Source organism: Haemaphysalis longicornis, unplaced genomic scaffold (genome assembly GCF_048455015.1).
Source record: "Haemaphysalis longicornis isolate Haplotype H1 unplaced genomic scaffold, Haemaphysalis longicornis Haplotype H1 scaffold_2, whole genome shotgun sequence".
Lineage (NCBI taxonomy): Eukaryota > Metazoa > Arthropoda > Arachnida > Ixodida > Ixodidae > Haemaphysalis > Haemaphysalis longicornis.
Genome location: NW_027526295.1, coordinates 256,765,862 through 256,790,829, shown reverse-complemented (window position 1 = coordinate 256,790,829; position 24,968 = coordinate 256,765,862). Strand labels below are relative to the sequence as shown.

At 47.4% G+C, this 24,968-nt stretch overlaps 2 protein-coding genes across 3 annotated transcripts in view; one reads left to right on the top strand and one right to left on the bottom strand.

Annotated features, from left to right (window-relative positions):
* Positions 1-24,968, top strand: part of LOC144170463 (uncharacterized) — a 116,097-nt gene that overhangs the window by 76,024 nt on the left and 15,105 nt on the right. For both annotated transcript variants that reach the window (XM_077700287.1, XM_077700286.1), the window contains 4 exons: positions 5,706-5,767; positions 21,012-21,323; positions 23,401-23,625; positions 24,573-24,665. In XM_077700287.1, coding sequence (XP_077556413.1) covers positions 5,706-5,767; positions 21,012-21,323; positions 23,401-23,625; positions 24,573-24,665 — 692 coding nt within the window. The remainder of the gene's footprint in view (positions 1-5,705; positions 5,768-21,011; positions 21,324-23,400; positions 23,626-24,572; positions 24,666-24,968) is intronic.
* Positions 1,949-4,102, bottom strand: LOC144170462 (RNA/RNP complex-1-interacting phosphatase homolog). Its single transcript, XM_077700285.1, has one exon. The coding sequence runs from the start codon at positions 4,020-4,022 to the stop codon at positions 3,162-3,164; it is 861 nt and encodes a 286-aa protein (XP_077556411.1). The 5' UTR covers positions 4,023-4,102; the 3' UTR covers positions 1,949-3,161.

Sequence of the window (24,968 nt, the reverse complement as noted above, 5' to 3'; positions counted from 1 at the left end):
AATTAGTCACCCACCCAAAATATTGAACTCTGTTTGTTCACCCAACCTCCGTGCTGCTATATCTGGTGGCCAAACCACCAATGAAAGCGTCACTTTGGCCAACACTGCTTGTATAACATGGCCTATCGTGTCGGCTGAAAACGGCGAAACAGCCACTTTCCTGTTCCTCTTTCCTGCCCTTCCTTGCTCGTTAGCCTATCTGCATGTTGCTGGCACGAGTACCAAATGCCGGGCAGCGCCGCTTCACAGAAACTATACGAAACAGTTTACAGGGTTTGTACAGCCTCACAAGTGGGCAGCCCTATGCCTCCATGTTTAGTGCTCATAGGATGTGCAGTTTCCATGCTGGTCCGCAATGCGGCACTCACCAGGAGACACGGCTCAAGCACTCATCGGGCACTGTTATAGAGGCGGCCTTGTTTTGACCAAAAACAATTGTGACTACCCCTGCCCCACCTTTCTCTCTCTCTCTTTTTTTTTGTAGCTCGAGTACGCACTTTAGGTTTCCGCACTAATTCCTTGTGGTGTCACCAATATGGTAGTGGTTATTTGAAGACTAGGGGCATTTTAATAGTGAAAATTTTACAGTACATAGAATACAGTAAAAGCTCGTTAATTAGAATTCAGTTAATTCCAACTTGCAGTTAATTCAAACTGATGCCGTGGTCCCAGTACAGCCATGTTTATGTCAATGGGGGAAAACTCCCGATAATTCAAACTCGGCGGTATCCAGAAGGGTTAATTCGAACGGGGATCCCTGGGTTTCCATCGCTCCTCGAAGAAGTCGGCGGCCTAGGGTGATTACAATGTGTTGCAAATCCAAAACAAACCAAATTCACTAGAGATGCAACACAATGAAACAGAAAAACAACAGAGTAGCACGCACGCTACGCTGCTGCGATAGCTCATTTCGCTGCAACGGCGCACGCCGTTGCAGGTTTTCTTTGTGCTGTGGTCGCTGGTCTGGGCCTGTGATCACATGACATGCGCAACTAACGTGTAGTGGCACCTAACTGGAGATAACGAGTCCAGAGGATCTTCGTTGTGTTGTGCCCGCGCAGTGTGGCGCGATGTCCATTCATCCTAGCGCCCACCCGCTAATTCTAACTACACTTAATTCAAACAATTTTATGGTCCCCTTCGAGTTCGGATTAACAAGCTTTTACTGTATACCAATATTGATCTGAATAGTAAATATATTTCTTTCAAATCACATTTTTTCAAAACATGCAATACCATTTACTCAAGTAGCTGCAGTCAAACTACGGTCATGGGTGGATGGGACTAAAAAAATTCAGAATGTGCATTTGTGTTTCCACGATCGATACCAACATAACTAATTTCTACACTAACGAAGATCTCTGGTTACATATTTAGCAGCAGATACAAGCCTGAATATTTGGCAATACCGGATATGAAATTCTCAAAACCAAATACAAAATAAATGACAGCTATGGGATTCATATTCAAAATTTCAAATTTATTTGCACGCCTCAAAGGGAGACGGATTCTTGTCGCCGAGAAAAACTAATGTAAGCAGAAATTTAAGCTAAACCGTAATTGGATGTTGACCGTACATCAAAAAAGGTGGGGCTAAAAATCAGTTTGAGCAAATAGCAGACTAGGTTGGTACAGAAACTGTAAAGCACATTTTGTCTCACTTCATTTGCACAAAACATCTGGGCATCGTTTGCTTCGTTTTGTTGCTGCAATGAAACACACAATGCACATTACAAGCCAATAAACTTCTTGTTAGCTAGTTGTAACCAAGTTATATGTCACTGTGTTCATATCACCTTGTTGTCTTATCACTTAAAGAGTATTATAAAAAAGCATGTCATTATTAAATAGGGAAGTTGAAGTTCTGAAATTGTAATTTGTTAATTATAATTCTCCTATTTTGGGGAGATTTACACTCTAGATAGGTGGTCTAACCTTCCTTGCTGAATAGGAGGGTGTATTAAGGCAGCTTAGGTGTGGAAATAGTGCGAGAATGTCATTACAGAAGAAAGCACGAGGAAACAACAGAGCTAGTAACTTTCAAGTGTAGAAACTACGTGATATTGATAAAGAAGGCATAATTCGCAAGAGCATGCCTCACACTATGCATAAAGAAATTGCCAATCTTGAAACCTAACTTTTCTTCCAACACTCATTCCTTTCATTGGAATGAGTGCTGGAACGAAAGCATTGTACTTCCCAGCAACTGAATGAAATTTTTTTTTTGTGAACACCATCATACACAGAACCACTCGAACAACAAAAAAGCGGACTAGATGGTCTGCTTACAAATGAACTCCCTATAAATTTTTAAGGGGGAATTCACTTTGATTAGAACATATCATGGAGAATCACAACTGGACCAAAAAAGCGAGATTAAAAAAGAATTGCATGGCACTGCTGCCTTCAACTTTTGGGCAGGAGTCACAAGACTCAACTCTCTTCAACCACCGTGAGTAGACTACAAACAGTAGCAGGATAACCTTGAACTTTTTTATGGTAACATGTCTTTTAACCAGCCGATGCCCTTAGCAAAATTGTTGGTGAAATGAAGCTCCCCATTTTTAAGCACCATTTTTGTTATTGGCGTTAAACCTTCAAGAACTACACTGCCGTTAGATTCACAACATACAGAACAACTAAAAATTAGCAGCAAATGTCAGCAAACAGTGAAAGCCATAATTATGGAATAGAACACGTAGTCTTTTTGGGTAAAACTTGTTCGCACCCTCTTTTCCTTTTTCGAAAGAGGCCATTTAATGACATCGTTCAGAGCTTATCTCACAGCAGCAATTCGATGTAACAGTCGGAACTGAGAAAATCTACCCAGAACGACAATGCGAACAGCCTTCTTGCTTTGCTCCTTTGACAGTGAGCCTGTCAGAAACATCAGGTACATGGGCTTCATGGGAAAAGGCATCATGTGTTAGAGCTACAAGCCTTTTTTCCTCTCTTCAGTTCACTTCTCGCCAGTTTAACACTTTATTCTTTTCTTGTTTTTACCTCCTTGCTTTAGTGTGCCGTTTCTTAAGTTTTGGACGGTGCTAAGCTTTTCCTACTGCTCTCTCGGTGGTAGAAAACAAAAAAAGCGTATAAAAAAGTTTGAAGCATCTCTTGAGCACCAGTCGGCGTTGAACAGCTTTGCACCTTGTCCACACTGCCTAGCGATTCCAGTACTGCCTGTGCACATCTCCATTGGGGACGCGACCAGCGTACTGATCCGAGTCTTCGCCACGTGGCCAATTCATCACCGCAGCCGGGTCGCGCCAGCCGTCGCCGTAACCACCGTATCCACCGAACGCACTCGGCTCCATCGGCCTGCCGGCCACATGACCGTACCCAGTCGCTCCATAGTGGCCCGTGGGCGCTGCGTACCTAAAGTCGTCGCGTTGATAGGCCATCGGCTGCGGCCCACGGTGGTCACCGTAGCCACCATGAGCGGCGGCGGCCACAGGTCGCGAAGCCGGCACGGGAAGCGGGGCCCTGGCGTCGCCCCCACCGCCCTGAAGGTTGCTCACGTACTCTTCCCTGTCAAACCTGTGCCCGCGCGATCTCTCGAAGTCCTCGATGGCCGTGGCGGGCGCTATCCTGAGCCTGTCAATCATGTACTTGCAAACCAGGTATCCAGTCCTGTTCACGCCGTGCGTGCAGTGCACCCCGATCAACTTTCCGTCGTTCGCCGGGTTCATGAGGAAAGCGTCCACAGCTTGGAAAAACTGGTACACGACGCTCTCACTGGGCACCTGCTGTCCGACGCACATGATCTTGGCGTGGACGATCCCGCACTGCTTTATGTTGGTCGGGTCGTAATAGCGGTCCGTGCACGTGAGATCAATGACAAGGCCTAGGCCGTACACCCGCTCGAGCAGCGCGTTCGGCGTGAAGCGCTGATGCGGCGGCAGGCGGGCACATATTGATTCGCGAAGCGGCACCTTGAACGCGATGAAGCGAGTCCCCGGCACAATGCTGCCGACGTTCGTGTAGTCTAGCCACCGATCCGGAATGGTTTTGGAGCGGCCCATACTGTAGGAACGAAGATCGGGGCGCGCGCACACACCGGAACAGCTACACGCAACCAACGCGGCCACGACAGCTAGCGCCGCCGTGTGTGAATCATGTGCTCGCCTTGCCGCAGACTTTCAGCCGCTTTTTCGTATCCCGGACATTCGGTTTCAGTTTTGGTTTCGTGAGGCGAGCTGCATACGTGGACAGTAGTGCTGCGTGTTGCATGAACACACACCAGTGACACCGCAACCAGTGTTTGTTTGTTTGTTTGTAAATTCAATATTATCCTGAAAGGATTACTGAAGTTCTAGACTGCAGTATTTTAACAGTTGCTTGTTATCCTTCCTGTCTGACTCTTAGCGAGAGATCTGAATCTGCCCGTTTGAAGAATGAGGCCCCCCATAGTTCTATGTTGAATACTCCACTAGTTGGCGATACTTACCGGTATTATTTATTTACAAAGTGTAGCAATTACATGAATGACCGCGTTTCTAAAGCCGGATAATACGTCGAATAAAAAAAAAACGTACCTCGTACTCCACCTCAAGACCGTATACATTTTTTGCGACCTCTCGTACTCCACCGCAAGACCGTATACATTTTTTGCGACCTGTTTGGTAACAGCTTACAGAATATGTAATACTAGCGGAAACTTACCATTTGCTTGCGAAATAAATTATTATACGTAGCTTCGATGTAGTAAACCCTGCCCAAGTATCGAATATACAAAACGGCGTGTTTACTCGCTTTTTTTTTTGTTTGCATGGCGCGTTTGTCTATATTTTGTGGGTTTACACAGTTACCATTTTTCATGGGGCATTGTTTTTGTTATTATGAAAATATTGAGGCTTCTGTTGATATACATCATCATCATCACGATCACCATGTCTACGCCCACTGCCGGGCCTCTCTCTACGGCCTCTCTCATATGTGATCTACAATTATCCTGGTCCTGTGCTAACTACGACCAATGGGTGTGGGCAGGGCGTGTAATGCGGAGGCAAGATAACCGTTGGTCATTGATTATCCTTGAAATAGATATAGTTTTTTGAAAGAAAAAAAAAAGAAAGTGGAGGAAAACATGCCCGCACGGTCGGATCTGAACCCACGACTTCCGTAGTGGTCATAGCAACAGGCGCGTATTCTGGAGGTCGTGGGTTCGGATTCCACCCGGCAGGCATGTTTTTCCCAACTTTTTTTTTCTTTCAAAAAACTTTCAAGGATAATAAATGACCTACCACATTGCCCTTTTTGTTTTCCTTGGACACACACACACACGCACGCACGCACATGCACAGAGAGAGAGAGAGAGAGAGAGAGAGAGAGAGAGAGAGAGAGAGAGAGAGAGAGAGAGAGAGAGAGAGAGAGAGAGAGAGAGAGAGAGAGAGAGAGAGAGAGATTTTATTGCTCGCTAAACTTCGAGATATCATCTCAGAGTGTTGACTCTTAATGAACACATATAACACTTGTCAACCAATTTAATAAACGCGATTGAAATAAATAGTTTACACTTTGCGCTGTGTCTCTTGTGCACATCTTCTCCCTTCCTTGTCCTGGTTGTAGTTCGCGAGTTCTACCCACGAAGCGATGCCAACTGGCCTTTTATGCCCGTTTCTTGTATTTTCCCACCATGTGCACGTTCAGTTATCGATTAACTCTTCTCAAGAAGCTTCCCTTTGTCTTTCTTCTCGTGCTTGCAGAGGAAGACGTGTCAACCGAGACGGCCGACCGGCCAAACCAGCCGAATGGCGACATCGCTCAGGTAAGACGCTGGCATCCATCTGTCGAATGGCCCTCATGTGACGTGCTACCACGTTCTCTTGCAAAGGTCCATTCGTATGCTTGCTTGCTTGCCTATTTATTTATTGATTTTTGATTGATTGATTGATTGATTGATTGATTGATTGATTGATTGATTGATTGATTGATTGATTGATTGATTGATTGATTGATTGGGGATTAGCTGGAGTATCCGCTTGTGTCCTTTGAGGCCACGTGGGAAATAGAATGAAATCTTTTGGAACTAAGTGGAGTAGACCGGGCAGGACAAGGCTGGAAATGTCTAGGTAAAAATAAGATTATAAGCGAGGCTGAATGAACATTTCGTTCCGGGAGGTCTACTAAATCATTGTTGCCAACCCTTTAAAAAATGTTTCGTGCAATTTTGAAAAAAAAAAAAAAAGAGCTCTAGACCATAGGGTTGTTTGTTGATTTTAGTAATGCCCTTGACTGCCAACAACATTATGTACTAACAGCTAAGCTTTCTATATGTGTATTCGTGGTTTTCCCCTGGTGTTACTGTCGTCGTACTTAAAAGACAGATTTCAGAGTGCCTGCGCTGACCGCAAGCGGTCATAACTTCTACCGGTTACAATGAGGTGTACCTCGAAAAAGTGTCCTACGGCCAATTTTATTGAATCTCCATCTTAATGAAATCTCCAATATTTGCACACCAATAAAGTACATAATGTGTGCGGATAACAGTATACTTTGCTGTTTTGTAGAATGAATCTGAATGGCGTTAGTGAAAACTGCAATTATCTTTAAAAAATTCCACTTGTGCTCGCAGTGTAATTGTGCTCGACTCGATCCTTCAAAAACTAAAATTATTTTTCCGTGCAAAGAATGAAGGCGATATCTGCCAACGGGTTTTTTAGATATGCTGCCAAGAGGTTGCGGTAGAAGACAAACCCAAAACTCTCGGCGTCAAGGTTTCATAACATTAGGCCAATATGCGCACGCCAGTCACCTTTGCCTCTTTACCTTGTGTCGAGCTTCACTTCCAGTCAGGGTGTCGAACCGGAACCGGAACCAAACCGCAAACAGGAATCGAACCCGAATTTTTGCCCGGAACCGGAACTGAACCGGAACCGTATTCTTTCCGCCATCTTGGAACTGAACCCGAACCGGAACGAATCGAAGGAACCGTTCCGAACCGCTTCCGGGGCCTCAAAAATGTGATTCGTAGTTGTTCATTTCGGTATCCTACCTTGCGTCTGAAGGTATTTTACCGCTCGCCAGACAGCACCACGATATATTTTGCATAGTCTGCCGTTCCCAAGGCCCATCATGCTCTCTTATGATTATTGTCCTGAATTTAATGTAAAGTTGTCCGTATATACTATCAGTTTGCGTTAGGTACTGCCCATCTCTCCCAATTATCTTTTACCTTTAGCATAACTTAAATTAGAACGCATATTCCGAGGCAATTTTTTATGGAAAATTCTTCATGGTTTCTATCTGCATGGTGTTTAAAATAGTGTAAAGTTTTGAATGTGTCGTCATTTCGAATGCATCCATGTCCGCTTTTGAACGCCTTCAGGACACCATCAACAATAAATCCATATCTTACACTTACTTTAGTTTGAATGGGCAGTTATATACAAACAGCACTAAGACACAAACACTCAATTCTCTACGTCACCGTCATTTTTTCTTGTACAGTGCCGTTGTTTCCTTTGTTTACTGCTCCAAGAGAACATGAGAATTGAAAAAAAAATTGGGAACTTCTCATTTCCACTTTTAAAGTAGACGCGATAGCATTTTTATGTTATCTTGAATCTGCTCAACGTTAAAATTAAGAGGCGCATGGTTTGAAGTCGATTAATGCGGGTTAGCGGGTAGACTGGGGTGGATTAGTGAGATGAGTGAATGAGCTAATGTGAATTAGTGGGACTGGTGTGTTGATTAATTTGGATTACAGGAATTAGCGGGTCAGTTAAGGCGGATTATACGGTCGGACCAAACATGATATCTTTAGGGTCCTTGGCATTTGGGAATTTTGTAGCGTTCTCCTTGTCGACCAATCAGGAAATTTTGTCACGCACAAAGTAGCCGAAAAGTTATGGGACGACCACCTGAATGCTATAAAAGGTCTTTCTTTATGCCCGTATTGCGCTGTTATGTTGTTTCTATATTAAGATTGACATCTCTCACTAAAGTTAATAACTAATTGCCTAATGCATATTTTATATTCATCAAAGGGTTTTCAAAACGTGTATATATATATATATATATACATGAGGGGAGACTGTGGGAAGAAACTAAACTGAAAGAAAAAAAATGAGGAACGATCAACTGGTTTGATGCAAAAGACGCCCGATAGCATTCTTCAATACCTTCTCTTTCTTCGTGCTACTGTTCGGCAGCCTTCCACAGGTGTAGCATCTCAACCCCATTACACAGCCCCCTTCAAGCTGAGGAAGCCGCGATAGCACATGCGCTTAGCCAAAGCGGCGCCAAAACTCTGATAAAAGACTCCTAGTAGGCGTGGCCCAACTTTGACAACGGTCGATTGCATGTTACAACAGTTCAAATGATCAACCAGGGACCACAAACGAGACCTGTCACGATTGTATGGGCACCAGCTCATACTGACATCCCCGGCAAAAAGATCCCCAACCTCGTGGCTCGAGATTTGACCCGCTTAGCCTGCGCTAATGAAGCCGAGCCCGAGTGCATGCATCCTGCAGTCACAGACCAGGAAGTTACTCATCACTATAGCCTCTCCCGTAGAACGTAGATTGACATCTCTCACTAAAGTTCATAACTAATTGCCTAACGCATATTTTACATTCATCAAAGGGTTTTCAAAACGTGTATATATCGCACAAATCGCTACCGATTAACCAGGAAAGATTACTCCGTGCCCTGCGGGCATACACCTTCCCACACAACCCAGACTTCACCTCTTTGACCGGACACAATTATCTCCATTTCGTCGCTTCTGTGGAGAGCCTGGGAACCTCATACACATAGTAGGCGGATGCGACAAGTCCACCCTAGATCCACCCAACCTGCACGTCTCCACAGAGATTTGGAAGACAGCCTTGGCCAGCTCCGGCCTGAAAGTTTAGCTGCTCTTGATGGAAACGGCTGTCGATTCGGCCCCCTCGAATGAGGACACCATTCTGAAACTTTGCCTCTATTTAATTAAAGTTCATTTTCGCTCTGTCTCTCAACAAGTGATCATTACTGCTGCTTGTGACTTCACTAGGCTATTATCTTTCCTAGAGCCCAATCGTTGTCACCTGTCGTTGAAGTGCCATTAGCAAGTTCCTATCTCCGGTGGTTCCCTATCCAATGCCGTCCTATTCACGCCATCCATATATCTAAGTAGTGACCCCGGATCTTAACCATGAGGCAGAGATGGGTAAGATTTTGGTGGAGTGCATTCGGCAGACACTTTGCAGATAATGAATGACAGCCTACCATTGTCCCTAAAAAAGAAAGTGTATGGCAGCTGCATCTTACCGGTACTCACATATACGGGGCAGAAACTTGGAGGCTTACGAAGAGGGTTCAACTTAAATTGAGGACGACCCAGCGAGCAATGGAACGGAACATGATAGGTGTAACCTAAAGGGACACTGAAGTGATATGCAAACATTGCGGGATTACTAGCGCAAATTGTAGTCCGGAGTCCCCAGGACATGTTTCGACCACTCTAGGCGCGTTTACGCGATTTTATTTAGTAGAAAAACTAATTCGAAAATGCTGTCCTCCTCTCTTTACGCTCGCCCATTTTCTGTGGCGTTTTCGTGTGACGTCAGGAGGGGATGAGCTGGCAATTGGCTGCGCCACGGCTGCGCTACTGCACGGCTCCCCGGCCGACAGGGTCAGTCGGCCCAGCGTTTCGTCCGCCGGCCGCCGGCGGGTCGTCGCAATCAAGGAGGTTAAAAAAAAATTGCTTGGTCGCAATTCGTTCGCTTAGTTGAAACGAAGCCAGGACACGTTTGTGAATGGAAGAATGTGCCTTTCTTTACTTGGTTTGTTTGTACACTGTATCTAGCTCCAAGTCAAGGTCGCTTCACACAAGCGCTGCACAAGCGCACATGCGACGCTTCGCTGACTGGTACGCCAGTAGGAAAATATAAGGCCTCTTGAAGGCGGGAGAAGAGTCAGCGAAGTCAATATAGGTACTAAGGAAATAAAATCAACTGATATTTTTACCGTACAGCGTAAAACTAGGGCGCGGGAAGCACTTTTTTGCGCTGGGCGAACAAGCACAGCGGTCAGCAGCACGACTACGCATCTGCGAACGCTTTTCCGTCTACGAAATGCAATTGCTAGACGTGAGCTACTGTGGAAACTCGGGCGACGCTTACTGCACGATCGCAGTACAACAAATAGTCACCTAAGCTGCTTGAAATGCCAAAACTAAATGAAAGTGTAAACCGGTTGTACAATATATGCCCTATATAGAGAGTCATTCGCGTCCTGCTCCGTGGCTCAGCGGTCTGGGGCGCTGGGTATGTCACCGCAAATGTTTTGCGAGTCACGAGTTCGAATCCCCGCGGGTACGTGCTTTTTTTTTTGTAAGTTAACTTTTTTGTTTTCCCCCGATGTTTTCTATATTGAGTTCACCTTTTTTTGGGCCGCAACGTTCATGGCTACACGAACTAGTTCACAAAACGCGCGCAGGCTGGCACTGGCGCGCTAGCGAGTTCTCGTTGGCGTGCTGTTGCCATAAGCACCGACTGCTTGCAGGCAGTGGGCACAGGCCAGAATGAACAGACCCTTGGCCTGGTGCGAACACGCTTTTTACGATACAGGCATGAGGGAGGCAAGCTCCAAATATGGGGGAAAAGCGCATGACATTTGGGCGTCTGCGGGTACGCGGAGGGCGTTCATGCACTGCGTAGGTCTCGGCTAGTGAATGCTACGACTACAAGCCGTCCTGGGAGGCTTATATAGTGCATTTTACAGCCGACAACATGGCAAAAGCGCGGTACGATGATTACTGAGATACTGAGAATGCCCATCCAACAAAGCCATTGGTTATGTTTTACAGAACCGAAACCGAAACTTGTGTGATTGCTAACCTTGGGCATCGTCCAATCACGGCGCCCCTCCTCCCAACGTCACAGCCTTAGTTGGTGCGGCCGCCGCAAACCGCGCATGGTAGTTTTTCTTCTTTCGCACTTTCTAAAATAATTACCGATTTGTCAACCGGATAAACGATGAAAAGTGTGCTAATTTGAGCCAGTCTACGCAGTGCAAGCAAAAACGGGAGCTTGACAAATTCACTTCAGTGTCCCTTTAAGGGACAAGAATAGAGCGGAGTGGGTCAGGGAACAAACGCGTGTTAAGGACATATTAGTAGAAATTAAGAAGAAATGAACTGGGGCATGGCGTGTAATGCGAAGGCAAGATAACCGTTGGTTATTAAGGGTAACAGAGTGGATCCCTAGAGAAGGCAAGCGTAGCAGGGGGCTGCAGAAAGTTAGATGGGCAGATGAGATCAAGAAGTCTGCGGTGATAAATTGGTCGCAGCTAGCACAGGACCGGGGTAATTAGAGATTAATGGGAGACGCCTTTGCCCTGCAGTGGGCGTAGATAGCCTGGTGATGATGATAATGATGACACGCTATCCAATTAGTCATTATCGTCGTTCTTTCTTTCTAACAGGTCTGTTAGCAGAGAAAAGATGAGCAGAAGGAAATCGCTCAAAATGCCACCTGCCACGCTTAGCAGTCGGAAATTGACGCCGACGCCGGTCTGTTTTCGACTTCTAGCACTATGATGATTTCGTGTTAAAGCTAAAGCCCCGTTGAAACTTAGGGTAGATGAAAGCGTTGCAGACCAACCGATTTATTTACAATGCAATTTTTTTGCCTCAGTGTGCGAAAATAGGGGTGCGTGCGTGCGTGCGTAACATTTGATGGATCCAAAAAAGATTGCGGGCGCCTATAGGCTCTCCTGCCCTCCGAAGAGACCGCTCGCTTGCCATAAAACTACCTGCCCTCCTACCTGCCTGCCTACCTGCCTGCCTGCCGGCCAGACAGAAGATTATGGGGAGGATGCGTGATTTGGGGACGAGGGGCGGCCCGTCACGAACCACCCGGGGGGGGGTTTCGTGACGGGCTGGTTAGGATGCACCGATAAGAGAGGCGTCGGAGGCACCGGGGCGCTGCCCACTGGCCAGGAGGCTAAATGTTTGCCTTCGACAAGACTGTGGCGAGGACGCATTATTTGGAGACGATGTGCGGCCCGTCACTGGTCGGCGAAGGGAGTGGATCACAGGGAGGCACAGAGGCGGCTACGTAGAGCCATGTGTAAGGCAGCTCTTAAGCATCCGCTCCTGTGGTTTCGCGTAGTTTCTCAGCGTCGGCCTCGTTGTAACCGAGAGAACGAAGACGCTACCTAAGATTGAGCGGGCAGGAAAGCGGAGAACGCAAGTATGGCGAAAGTGGTAGGGGAGGGCTAAATTTCGAGACCGCGCGAGACATGCTCCACGGCAGCGACGTCTTACGAGATAACGACAGAGTATACCGCGTGCCGTCGTGCGCTTGTTGAGGACGCGGTCACTTCCTAAGACACAGCAGCTATGCACCGTCGCCGAGAAGACTACAGTTCGTGCTGCACTCAAATTTCGCATTAGCGACTATCGTAATCGTCTACCATATTTTCTTGTTTCCTCAACAAAACAACGGCGGTGTATAAAATTGCAGTGGTATGAGACAAGAATAAAATAAAATAAAATCATAAAAATGAACGAACCCAAATTAATACAGGTTAATTTGCGGCCATAAAGAGTAATGCTTTCACATTCATACAAATACGCAGCCTTAAAGGGACACTGAAGTGAATTTGTCAAGCTCCCGTTTTTGCTTGCACTGCGTAGACTGGCTCAAATTAGCACACTTTTCATCGTTTATTCGGTTGACAAATCGGTAATTATTTTACAAAGCGCGAAAGAAGAAAAACTACCATCGCACCAACTAAAGCTGTGACGTTAGGAGGAGCGGGCACCGTGATTGGACGATGCCCAAGGTGAGCAACCAAACAAGTTTCGGTTTCGGTTTCGGTTCTGTAAAACACAACCGTTGGCGTTGTTGGATGGGCATTCTCAATAACTCAGTAATCATCGTACCACGCTTCTGCCATGTTGTCAGCTGTAAAAATGCATAAAGATAAGCCTCCTAAAACGGATTGGAATAGTAGAATTCACTAGCCGAAACCTACGCAGTGCATGAACGCCCTCCGCGTACCCGCAGACGCCCAAATGTGATGCGCTTTTCCCCCATATTTGGAGCTTGCCTCCCTCATGCCTGTGTCGTAAAAAGCGTGTTCGCACCAGGCCAAGGGTCTGTTCATTCTGGCCTGTGCCCACTGCCTTCAAGCAGTCGGTGCTTATGGCAACAGCACGCCAACGAGAACTCGCTAGCGCGCCAGTGCCAGCCTGCGCGCGTTTTGTGAACTAGTTCGTGGAGCCATGAACGTTGCGGCCCAAAAAAAGGTGAACTCAATATAGAAAACATCGGTGGAAAACGAAAAAGTTAACTTAAAAAAAAAAAAAAAAAGCACGTACCCGCGGGGATTCGAACTCGTGACTTGCAAAACAATACTTGTGCTTGCACACCTAGCAGCCCAGACCGCTCGGCGACGGAGCGGGCTGCGCTGGCATTGGTAATAAAGGGTATATATTGTGCAATCAGTTTACACTTTCATTTAGTTTTGGCATTTCAAGCAGCTTAGGTGACTATTTGCTGTATTGTGCTCGTGCAGTAAGCGTCGCCCGAGTTTCCACAATAGCTCACGTCTAGCAATTGCATTTCGTAGACGGAAAAGCGTTCGCAGATGCGTAGTCGTGCTGCTGACCGCTGTGCTTGTTCGCCCAGCGCAAAAAAGTGCTTCCCGCACCCTAGTTTTCCGCTGTACGGTAAAAATATCAGTTGATTTTATTTCCTTAGTACCTATATTGACTTCGCTGACTCTTCTCCCGCCTTCAAGAGGCCTTATATTTTCCTACTGGCATACCAGTGAGCGAAGCGTCGCATGTGCGCTTGTGCAGCGCTTGTGCAGCGCTTGTGTGTAGCGACCTTGTCTTGGAGCTAGATACAGTGTACAAACTAACCAAGTAAAGAAAGGCAATTTCTACCATTCACAAACGTGTCCTGGCTTCGTTTCAACTGAGCGAACGAATTGCGACGACCCGTCGGCGGCCGGCGGACGAAACGCTGGGCCGACTGACTCAGTCTGAAGGCCGGGGAGCCGTGCAGTAGCTCAGCCAATTGCCAGCTTATCCCCTCCTGACGTCACACGAAAACGCCGCAGAAAATGGGCGAGCGTAAAGAGAGGAGGACAGCATTTTCGAATTAATTTTTCTACTAAATAAAATCGCGTAAACGCGCCCAGGGTGGTCGAAACATGGCCTGAGGACTCCGGACTACAATTTGCGCAAGTAATCCCGCAATGTTTACATATCACTTCAGTGTCCCTTTAAGTGTCCCAGCGAACCTTTTATTTCGCTTCAGTTAGTGTGGTAATCGTTGACCTACCTGTCACGATTTGGCCCGCATTCGTGAACGTGAGAGGGTCGTAGTACAATCCACCCGAGTGACGACCCGCAGCGTGCTGGTGGTGACGGTGACCGAGCGCGAGCGGCTGTGCTCATCGGGGTTTATTCGCCAGCCGTGCACAATGTTTCCCACCGAGCCAGGCAGAGCCACCGAACTTAGCGGCCAACGACGATTAGGGTCGGAGGGGGGGCACATACTCATCACACTACCATAGAAAACATTTTGCAGTAACTTGTACAGTTAAAGGAGCTCTTCAAAACTTTCGATAAACTCGCCGCGGTGGCTCAGTGGCTAAGGCACAAAGACGCGGGTTCTATTCCCGGCCGCGGCGGCCGCCTTTCTGATGGAAGCGGAAACCGGAAACGTCCGTGTGTACGAGATTTCGGCGCACGTTAAAGATCCCCAGGTGGTCAAAATTAATCCGTAGCCCTCCACTACGGCGCGCCTCATCGCCTGCGTTGCGTCGGCGCGTTAAACCCAACAATAAATAAATAAATAAATAAATAAATAAATAAATAAATAAATAAATAAATAAATAAATAAATAAATAAATAAATAAATAAATAAATAAATAAATAAATAAATAAATAAATAAATAAATAAATAAACAAACACTTTCGGTAAACTCTTTCACTCTTCTTCACATCTGTAAGCACTGCGAAAGCTATAGGTATTGCCAGCACAGAGCAACAGCGCGTGATTTGCTCGTCGCTGCGGATACACCTTCTGTTTCTGCTTCGCTTTTGTGGCTTTCTTTTGATTGATTGTGGGGTTTAACGCGCCGACGCAACGCAGGCGATGAGGCGCGCCGTACTGGAGGGCTCCGGATTAATTTTGACCACCTGGGGATCTTTAACGTGCGCCGAAATCTCGCACACACGGGCGTTTTTGCTTTTCGCCTCCATCAGAAAAGCGGCCGCCGCGGCCGGGAATCGAACCCGCGACCTCGTGCTCAGCAGCGCAACGCCTTAGCCACTGAGCCACCGCGGCGGGTGTGTGGCTTTCTTTTAAAGTGGCTATCAAATGCGTTCTATTCTGCAACTTATGGAAAGCCGGCAAATAGCCGCTTCACCGCTGTAATGACGTCATTTCAGCGGTCGAAGAACGCTAAGACCGGGAAGGAGAGAAAAATATTTTAAGCAAGTTTCTAAGTTATCTGATGAGGACAGAGCAGTAATTTTTGGCTGAGGCACTTTGCGACCGCCTAATCTAAGTACAGGACGTGTTCGTTGACTACTTTCTGTAAGCACTGAAGATTTAGAAAAAAGTTGATAAAAGTCTTGCAGGGTCGCTTTAGTTTTGCCAAGACAAAATATTTGCACAAAGAAACCTTCATTATCACTTTGTTTTTGTACCGACTTGACAAGGAAACGAAAACCAAGCACAAAAAAAAAATTAACAGAAAAGAACACGCCTGCTTTTTTCTTCGAACCCGTTTGAACCCGTTTGAACCGGTTCGAACCGGAACGGAATGGTGCTCCGGAACCGAACCCGAACCGAACCCGAAAGGCTTGATCCCGAACCCGAACCGAACCCGAAAAAAATCCGATTCGACACCCTGGTTGCAGCCCCGCTTCGTACTCCTCTCCACCGCCTTCGCCTCTCTCCCGATTCTCCTCGCCATGCGCGTGGAGTCTCTCCCCCTGACATTGCGCAACGTTGCGCGCTCTTGGGCGGCCACCTGTGCGGCGCACTAGAGACGTCATTGTCCTCAACTACCAATCGTGTGTGTCCTTAGTCTGTGTCATAGAGATCACGTCTCTTTCCTTGTAATTCAGCATAAAAAATCCCCGATATAGCTAAACCCCAACATAGCAAATCTCAACCAGAGCGCCAGCTTCGCTGTACGACAGCGAACAGGGTGGAAAGACTGATTTTTGGGCTTGAACCTCACGAAATGCTAGACCAGTAGTCTAAGAACGTTTCGCGTTAATAGAAAATTGGAATATAACCGATTTATACAGCCCCCTTTGTGACACATTCAAAGGCCGATGCACTGAAATAAAAAGGCACGAACAAAACAAAGAAGAAAAAGTAGATGATACCAGTTGATAGAGGATGCAATACCTAAAGGATACAATTAGAGGATACAATACTAACTACCTGGAGGAACGCGCCAAACCCTGTATAAATACCCCGAAAAAGCCTAGGCGTGGACACATACGAAATGCAAACGATAAAGCCGGGGGAGGAATTATGAAGGCCGAAGCAGGATGCGGTTATAATCCTGTTGAATGAATTCTATAGTTAGCACCAGTTCAGACGCGCCTTCTCTGTGAGAACAAGGTGGGATCAAACAAAGCTGCAACCGAACACTTTTTTTTCAGACAGTGATGCTCTTCATGCAATGTGAATACTGCAGGAGACGTCAACGTAAATGAGTGGGCTTTGAGTGATTTGTTCGTTACGTTTCTGTGAGGCTTTCTCTGTGTGTTTAAATGCCGGCATCTCACACGCGCTGCGTATTTAGTGCCTCGCAGGCCGGTGAATACGCAGCATCTTTACTCTAGGCATTTTTTGTTCTGCTGTTGGTATTTGGCCACGCTTCGCTTATACTTGTACATGAGCTTAAATGATAACATCAGGCAAAATGGCGTCCACGTGAAACGCAAGTTAGCCGTGTTGGGTTTTCTGCGTGCGTTCCTGGTACTTCCTTACATCAGTGAACCAGCAAAGTGCTGAGCGCTGCTGCTTGATCCCTGCGCGGTAAACTGGCGTTGCCGACCTAAAAATAAGCGTCACGAAAAATTTTTCGAGCGCTCGAACTGCCGTTTGTTTCCATTTAGCAAGTATAAATCAGAGTGGCGAACATTTTAGGCTCTACGTAAGTGGAATTTATGAAAGGACCGCGGAACTCGGTTTTTTTTAGGCACTAAAAATTATTTACAAAGAATTCTTGAGGTATAAATATATGAGAGAGGGACGAATGCATTTTTGCTATTCCCATTTTCTGTCGTATTTAACATTTGGAGGCGAGTTGCGAGTGGCACTTCTGCGTGATGATAAGGATATATGAGATTTCAAGAGTCGATCTTCTTATTTGTTCTTGTTTTTGAGATTCCATGAAATACCTTTTCAGGCTTTAAAAGATGTGAGCTGCTCCACCCGTCAAGGATGATAAGTTGATAAGCTATCTTCCTTCAAAGATGCTTATCAACTTATAAGCATGTAATGCTCATAAGCATACTAAGCATTATAAGCATACAATGCTTGTATAATGCTTATAATGCTTAAACCTTGGATCCATTATTTATTTACTTACTTACGAATGCTGCTGTCCCATGACTGGGACATCGCAGAAGAGGGCACAGAAAAATCAAACAAAAAGATGCGCGCCAATCCACCCTGTGAAGGCGGTTGGAAAGCGAAGCTGTTAACGACATCCACAACGATCATCCATGCGGCGTCACTTGAATTCACACACGTGGCTCTACAAAGAGTGAAACCAGAGGCAAGTGAAATGCACTTAACCACACCGTTTACTACTTCAAAGAGACATTTTTTGCTAAGGTCAAATCAATGCATGATCCATGAATGGTGGTTGGTTGAGTTGTATTGATGAAGCACACGAGCGGAAACTCTACCCTATCCCCCTACTCCTATGTACTCTTTCCTCCCTATCCCACCTCCCCTACACCAGCAGGCATTCCGGTGTCCGCCCCTAGGCGAGACAATTTACGCGTGTTGGTGAACCTTCCTTCCTTTCTTTTGTGCAATACATACATACATACATACATACATACATACATACATACATACATACATACATACATACATACATACATACATACATATAAAATGAAAGGAAGCTCAAACCCTGCGTTAGACGATCTCACTTCCCCTCCGTCTCGGCCGCCGCCGACGAAGGCGACGAGATCGGCGGCAAGACGGAGAAGTGAGATACCATGCATTGGTGTGGGCTTCCGTTAAATTTTACTAACTCCTGGAGCATGCAAGGCGCGCACGCGGCCGCTACAGGCGCAGTGGGCGGAGCGCACAGTGATGCAAAAGGTAGCGTGACGCTATCACGTGGCATTCAGCGAGAACGCAGGGGGTAAACCCGCAGATGTGCTCGGAGAGTGCACCGTCTGTCTCCCCTGTCTCCGCGTAAGCTCGTAGCTCAATCGGTAAAACAACGGGCTCTCGCTTTGTTTTTTCATTCATTCCAGGTTCGATCCCTGGCGGTGCCAGTAATTTCTTTCACTTGTTCGCGGGAGTTTTTGTTGGCTCCAAAGGTCGCGACAGAACCCTTGGGGTACAGTGGTAAAAATCTTCGCTTTAAAAGAACACAAAAGCAAACAACAGTGCACGCAATTGTGTGACTAACACATAAAATTCTTCCCCAACTCTAGTGTTAAGTCTACGCAAAGCACCATCAAGTTTGTTCCACAGTTCCACCACACGCGGGAAAAAAAGATAATTTGGAGTATACTACGCGTTGTGCGCACTGGCACATCAGTGATAGGTAAGGGCGCGTGAATGCGAGTTGTGTTGTGTACAATCTTGTGCAACAAGATAACATACTCACGCGCACGCCGATGTTTTAGTGAGTGAAGTGACAACGAGTGAGCATGTGAAGTGATAACAGTTAAGAATGAACCGTATAGCCTTTTTCTGTACATATTCCAACCTGTTTTTATATTGCTCAAGATGAGGCGAGCAAACCACCGTGGCGTACTCAAGCATCGGTCTCATTAAAATCTTGTAGGCAGTTAACTTGCATTTTTAGTCGTGTTTTTCAATATCCACTTTAAGTAACCAAGTTTTTCCAGAGCTTGATAACTTATATGATCTGTTTGCCCCAGGTGACACCGAAATATTTGAATTCGCTTACATGTGCTAGGATGCACCCATTGTAGTTATAACTGAAACTTGAAGGCTGTTTTTTATTTGAGGAAATCATCGCTACACTAACATGAAACCCGGGAGGGACGAAGCATGCAGTGTATGAGAGTATTCTTGACGCCTTGGCGTTTCTGCCAACGGAGATGAAACCATTGGGGGGTAGATGTACACAGCTTTACTGTAAAATTCTGGTGTCTTTGAAGCACGAATCGTTCCAGCGCGAGGAGTAAACTAGTGTCCCGGTCTTTTTTTAGAACGCGTTACGAAGCGTTCCAGTGCGAGGTGTAAACGAGTGTTCCGGGTTTTTTTTAGTACGTGTTACGTTCTAGCACGAGGCGTAAACGAGTTTCCCGGTGTTTTAGTACCGTGACCACATGAGACGATGCTTACGACGACGACATGAGACGCCCTCAGCCCCAGCCCCCAAGGGGCTTCGCCCCAAAAAGCGACGACGGGGACTTTCTGTTCGCGAACGTAGCAGCTCTCCTGGCCAATGCCGTTTCTCAGCGGAAGCAATGGAGTTCGCGTCGGTTCGTCGGTTCGCGTCGCAAGACCCAACGCGTTACCGCCGGTAAAGCGAGGAGTTCCCTCTGTGTCTCTGCTGCGTCGTCGCTTGAGGTAGCGGGTGTACGCTCTCCGTCGCCGCTTGGACTGGATGAAACCAGGCAAGAGCGCTTGACGAGTGTCTCCTATCAAGTTGCGCACTCAAATTAACGATCATTTGGTTTTTAAATGCGAATGCATTTATTAGTCGGGGGTTGTCTTGCGTCCATCGAGCGGCGTGCGCCTGCATTCCTCCAGCGCGAGCGCACGTGAGCGCGCGCCTCGTAGTTCTGCCTTCGTCGTCGTCGTCGTCGTAAATGCGAATGCATTTCTTATTCGGGGGTTGTCGTGCTCCGTCGGCGTGCGCCCGCAGGTGTTATCTCTCCGCGCTCAATGCCGAACGCATGCGCTTGAAGCGAGCTGTACTAGTTTGCTCGAAGCGGCAAGGACGGCGAGTACTGCGGTGTTAGTCTCGTGTCTAACGTGTATGGGAACTTGATATCGCACGCCGTTGCCACGTCTCCTGTTCGAGACACGTCTCCGTACAAGGACTTGTACACCCTTGCCTACACCGGAGACGGAGTCTTTGTGGTGACCGTGTACCTCGCGCCCAACCTCGCTCGAGACGCCGTTGCCGCGCAGCTGGACGCGGCTATGGAAAGTGTGCGCGTGCGCTCCAAACCCTCTGACCCCATAGTCTTGGTTGGCGACTTCAACGTTGACGTGCGCAAGAAGAGTGGCGAGTGGCTGGTCGAGTACATGCAGACCAGGCACTCTATGCATTGTCTCTCTGCCGGCTTCGACACGTGCCCCACTACCAATCACGGGAGTTGCATTGATCTGGTCTTTACGCGAAACTGTGACGCGCGTATGCTTCTCAAAGACCCTTTGACCGTGCACTTTAGCGATCACAAGGCAGTGATTGTGGCCGTCAGGTACAACGATAACACAAACAGGTGCTGATGAATGAATGATTACGTTCACACTCTCGTCATTAATTACGCCATTACTCGCAACACACTCATCGGTGCACCCAATGCGTTCGCATTTCTGCACGATTCCCTTCGGGGAGGTGCGGGGGAATTTTTTTCCTCCACTGTACGTCTACTTCACTCACCGTCTTGAAGCAAGAAGCAAAATATTTGTACGCACCTGGGCGTGTTGCCGTTTCTTTTTTGGGAGGGATTCTGATAAGACGAACTTGTGATAAGACGTACAAATTATAGTGGTGTCCTTTGAGTTCGTCTTAACGGAAGTTCACCGTGTGTGTGTGTGTGTGAGGAGCGTCCGATCTTCTTTCGAATCGCGCCGCAGGGGGTGGGCGACTGCCACCCGCTGCAGCAGCAGCACCTGCAGGAACAGCCGCAGCAGCGCGGCAAGAGCGTCTCGGGCACCGGGTGCGCGGCCGCCGGCACCGAGGACGACGAGGACTCCGAGCAGCAGCCGCCGCCGGTGTCGTGCGAGCTGCGCGAGGTGGCCAGCCAGTTCGTGAGCGACCTCATCCACCGCGCCCGGGAGGTGGCCCAGCGGCAGCAGTTCCGCATCGACGAGGTCGACGAGGAAGAGGAGGAGGAGGACGCCCCGCCGCCCAGGAGGCTCATAGACCTCACGGCGGGACCCATCAAGGCACGCGCATGCCTGCTTGCTTACACCCCGCAGCTTCCTCGAACGGCAGTGCCTCATTGTCATTAGTATAGCGCGTACGTACGGCGTGTGCGAGGAGTCCGTTTCGCACTAACGTCTCAATTTCAATTTCAAATTTAAATTAATTTTGTTCTCAAACATACAAACAAATTATTACATAGGCGATTGTCCCGGAGTCTGACAACTGTAACGGGACCCTCGATGAGAAATGCACGACGCGAATTTATAAGGCAGCAAAACAAAACAAATAATCATGACCAATCTTTGTCAACAAAAAAAAAATCAAAACATCATGACTTAGCTTTGAGCAAACACTGAATTCAACAAAAATACATAACTAAACAACAGGAAACGAAAATGAACTACAACAATATAAAATCAAGACGTACAGGACAAAAACTATTGCAGACGACCATAAAATTTAAGTGTCATTTTCTATGTTAATGACAGCAAAAAATCTTTGTTTTTTAAGATCGTTATGGATGGTGATGACTTTATGTTGAGAGGGAGGTCATTCCAAAATGAAATTGCCGCAAAGGGCCAAACAAAAGTGCGGAAAACGGCGCGTTTGCGCGCGCGTTTTTCCTCTCTGGGAGTCGCTCCGGTGGTGGTGGCGGTGGTATAAGCAGCCATCAGGAGCCCGCATGAAGGCTGCTGCACCGGTTGCGGAGCGCGAAAAAACGCTTGCGAAAACGCGTCGTTCTCCGGACATGTGTCCCTTTTTAGACTGGGTAATAAAAGAAAACAGAGGGGTCATGGATATAGGCTCGTGTTTTTTTTTTCTTGTTTTAAAGGTACAACCTTATGACATCTCGCTCGTAATGTTGTCTTTTGAGAATAATTGTAATCGCATAGCTGTACGTCATCAGCTGTCGCGGTATAGGTCGTATCACCTTGTGGTCATCGTCTGCGATTCTTTTCGTTTTTCCTTTTTCTCTGCGTTCTTCCGAGCCAGGTCATTCTTTGCGTGTTTAATGGCGCGTCACACCAGTAACATAGCCGACATTGGCCGGCTTCTTTTCAGTCGGAGCTGTAAAAGCACCCGCCAGTCGATTTACGTCGCATTAATAGCAAAGCCTGCAGAGACTAAAAAAAGCCCTCCGCTGTGGCGTACAATCCGTATATACTGGGCTGACGATAACTGCAGCTCTCGCAGTACTCTAGGGCTCGAAAAAAAAGGGAGAAAACATCGCGTCAGTACACAGCCCGTGTATAATGGCTGTTCTCGGAGGTCAGTGGTCAATGAACCATGGTTTAATGGTCATCAAAGCTTGTTTCATGGCCGATAGCCGTGTTCTCCAAACAGGCCGATATGCGCGCAGCAACCGAAGTACCACTAAGAGTCACTGTAGAAAAGGCTGCCTGAAACAATGTTCAGGGTCGGAGACCGTGTTACGGCCTTGTTGGTAATGTAGTACACGGGCGCTAATGTAACATACACAACGCTCCTACTATACAGAGTTCTAGCCTAGGCGCCAGCTGTTTTTTTAGTAAGCGCGTTCTCGCATGTGGTGGTTGCGTGTGCATGGTCACCTTCGATAACGATTGTTTGGTAGTGAAGTATGCGTACTATCAGCGTCAAATGAAATGCGAACACGAAAATATGAACCCGAACGTGCAAAATTGAAAAATACTGTTCGTAAAATTCATGTAATGGCACGCTACTGGTATATTTAAAAATCCACATTTCCAAACTTTGTTTTTGTAACTAAGCCACGCGTCATTAGGCTTGCATGGAAAAAATCAGGCTTTTTGTGTGTTAGGGTTCATATTTTCGTATTCGCGTTTCATTTGACGCTGATAGTACGTCCCAACAAGTTCGATATCGCGCCACTTTTGGCCGCCCAAAGTGCGGGGAGGGGCATCAGCATATATAGAGCTTTCACCGTGGTCGGCATGCAGTTTCTCTGAACCGCTTGCGCAACGCTTTGCCCTGCGGGATTCTCACGCTGTTACGAACTAACAAAAGGAACACAGAAGTTGATAATTCTTCACGAACATGGTGGAGTCCGAGTGAGCTTTTTCCTCCAGCGTGTGGCTCGGCCATTGCCGCGTGCAGACCCCTCCGGAGATCCAGGTGGACTTGGTTGGGTCGCGGACACCTAGTCCGGAGGAGGAAGTGACGTACGTGGCCCCCGAGCGCGTCCAGAAGAAAAAGGTGGTGGTGATCCACGAGAGCGAGCCATCCGAGAGCGAGGGCGGGGACGACAACGCGAGCGACGCCAGCCCGGACAGCTCTCCGCGGGCCAAGCTCATCACGACGGAGCGCCACGACTGCCAGGACGTGAGCAGCGCGCAGGCTTTTTGAATCACTCACTCCGCCAAATGGTAACAAGGGTGACAGTGGGCTGAAACATTAAAGCGCGCAAATTCACCGCTGGTCGTGTTTTCCACGTTACTTTAACAGCCACCGGTTGAATGCCTAAGTTTCCTGGGGATGCTCATGCAGAGAATCGTTACACGGAGTCTAGCGGAAATCAATCCAAGTTCCCGCCGTACGGTGTACATAGATTCGATAAGAAGACATGTAAATCAAGTCCACATAGGCTTCGAATTCCATGAACAACGTCCAGAAGAATCTCTTTTAAAGCAAAGCTTTACTACTTTCGTCAGGTGGTTTTGCGGAGGATGAGCAAGTAGACCTTTTGACCGGAGACGCACCCCCGGCGACACACTCCTCGAAGCACATCGCGTGATTCGCCGAACCCGCTGTCGGCGATGCGCACAAGGCCCCGTTTTCGGGTCGTTCTGCTCACGTAGCGCCGGCGGCCGCGACGTTTTCGGAGCGGCCGCTCAGCTGATCGGCAGCCGACCAAACCCGCAGCCTCTCACGCATGCGCCGCTGGGTCGTCTTGGGCTATGTGACTCATCTTGCGCCGCGTTCGCCGTGAAAAAGGAACGCCGCGTTCGGCGAGAATGAAAGCGAGGCCGGTCCTCCTTCTGTGAGCGTTGGACTGGACCGAACGGCTTTGAGCCGTGGTCGCCAATACAGCTACATCAAAGATTAACCAAGCGAAACCAAGACTCAACCAACCTAAGCTAAGCTTTTGCTTTGCATATCCAAGGCTAGCTGCGCTAAGCCGCAACCATTTTTTCAGTATTCTGTACATTAATTTTCTCTCCCATTTGTTTTCTTTCTTTCTTCCATCATCAGTTATTTATTCCCTTTCGGCTCGTTCAAATGTCGAGAGCCTCTTTGTACAAGCACCCCTCCCGTGATTGCACCCTCAGATCGCCACCCTCAAGAATGACCCCGAGCTGAGGGAGTTCGCCGTTGCCTACATCAAGGGAATCCTGGAACAAGCACAAGTTCTCGCCCAAGAGGTGAGTCGCGTCGCGCGAATAAATGCTTCACTCTTTCTTTTCTTACTCGCAGCGCTGCTGCCATGTTGGGAGAGCCCGGTAAAAGCGTGTGTACTCCTTCTGGATGTGGTCGACAAACTTTTGTCAAGTCACGCTATCAGTGACAAGCAGGGTACTCATAATGCCCTCGGTTCACAGCTTAGATTGTTACTGGCATTCAACGCATCTTAAGGTACGATAATAATAGACTAATTATACAATCCAGTTCCTTATCACCTCGTGTATTAGATCGCTGTGAGTGTATTTTTTTTCGCGTATTTTTGT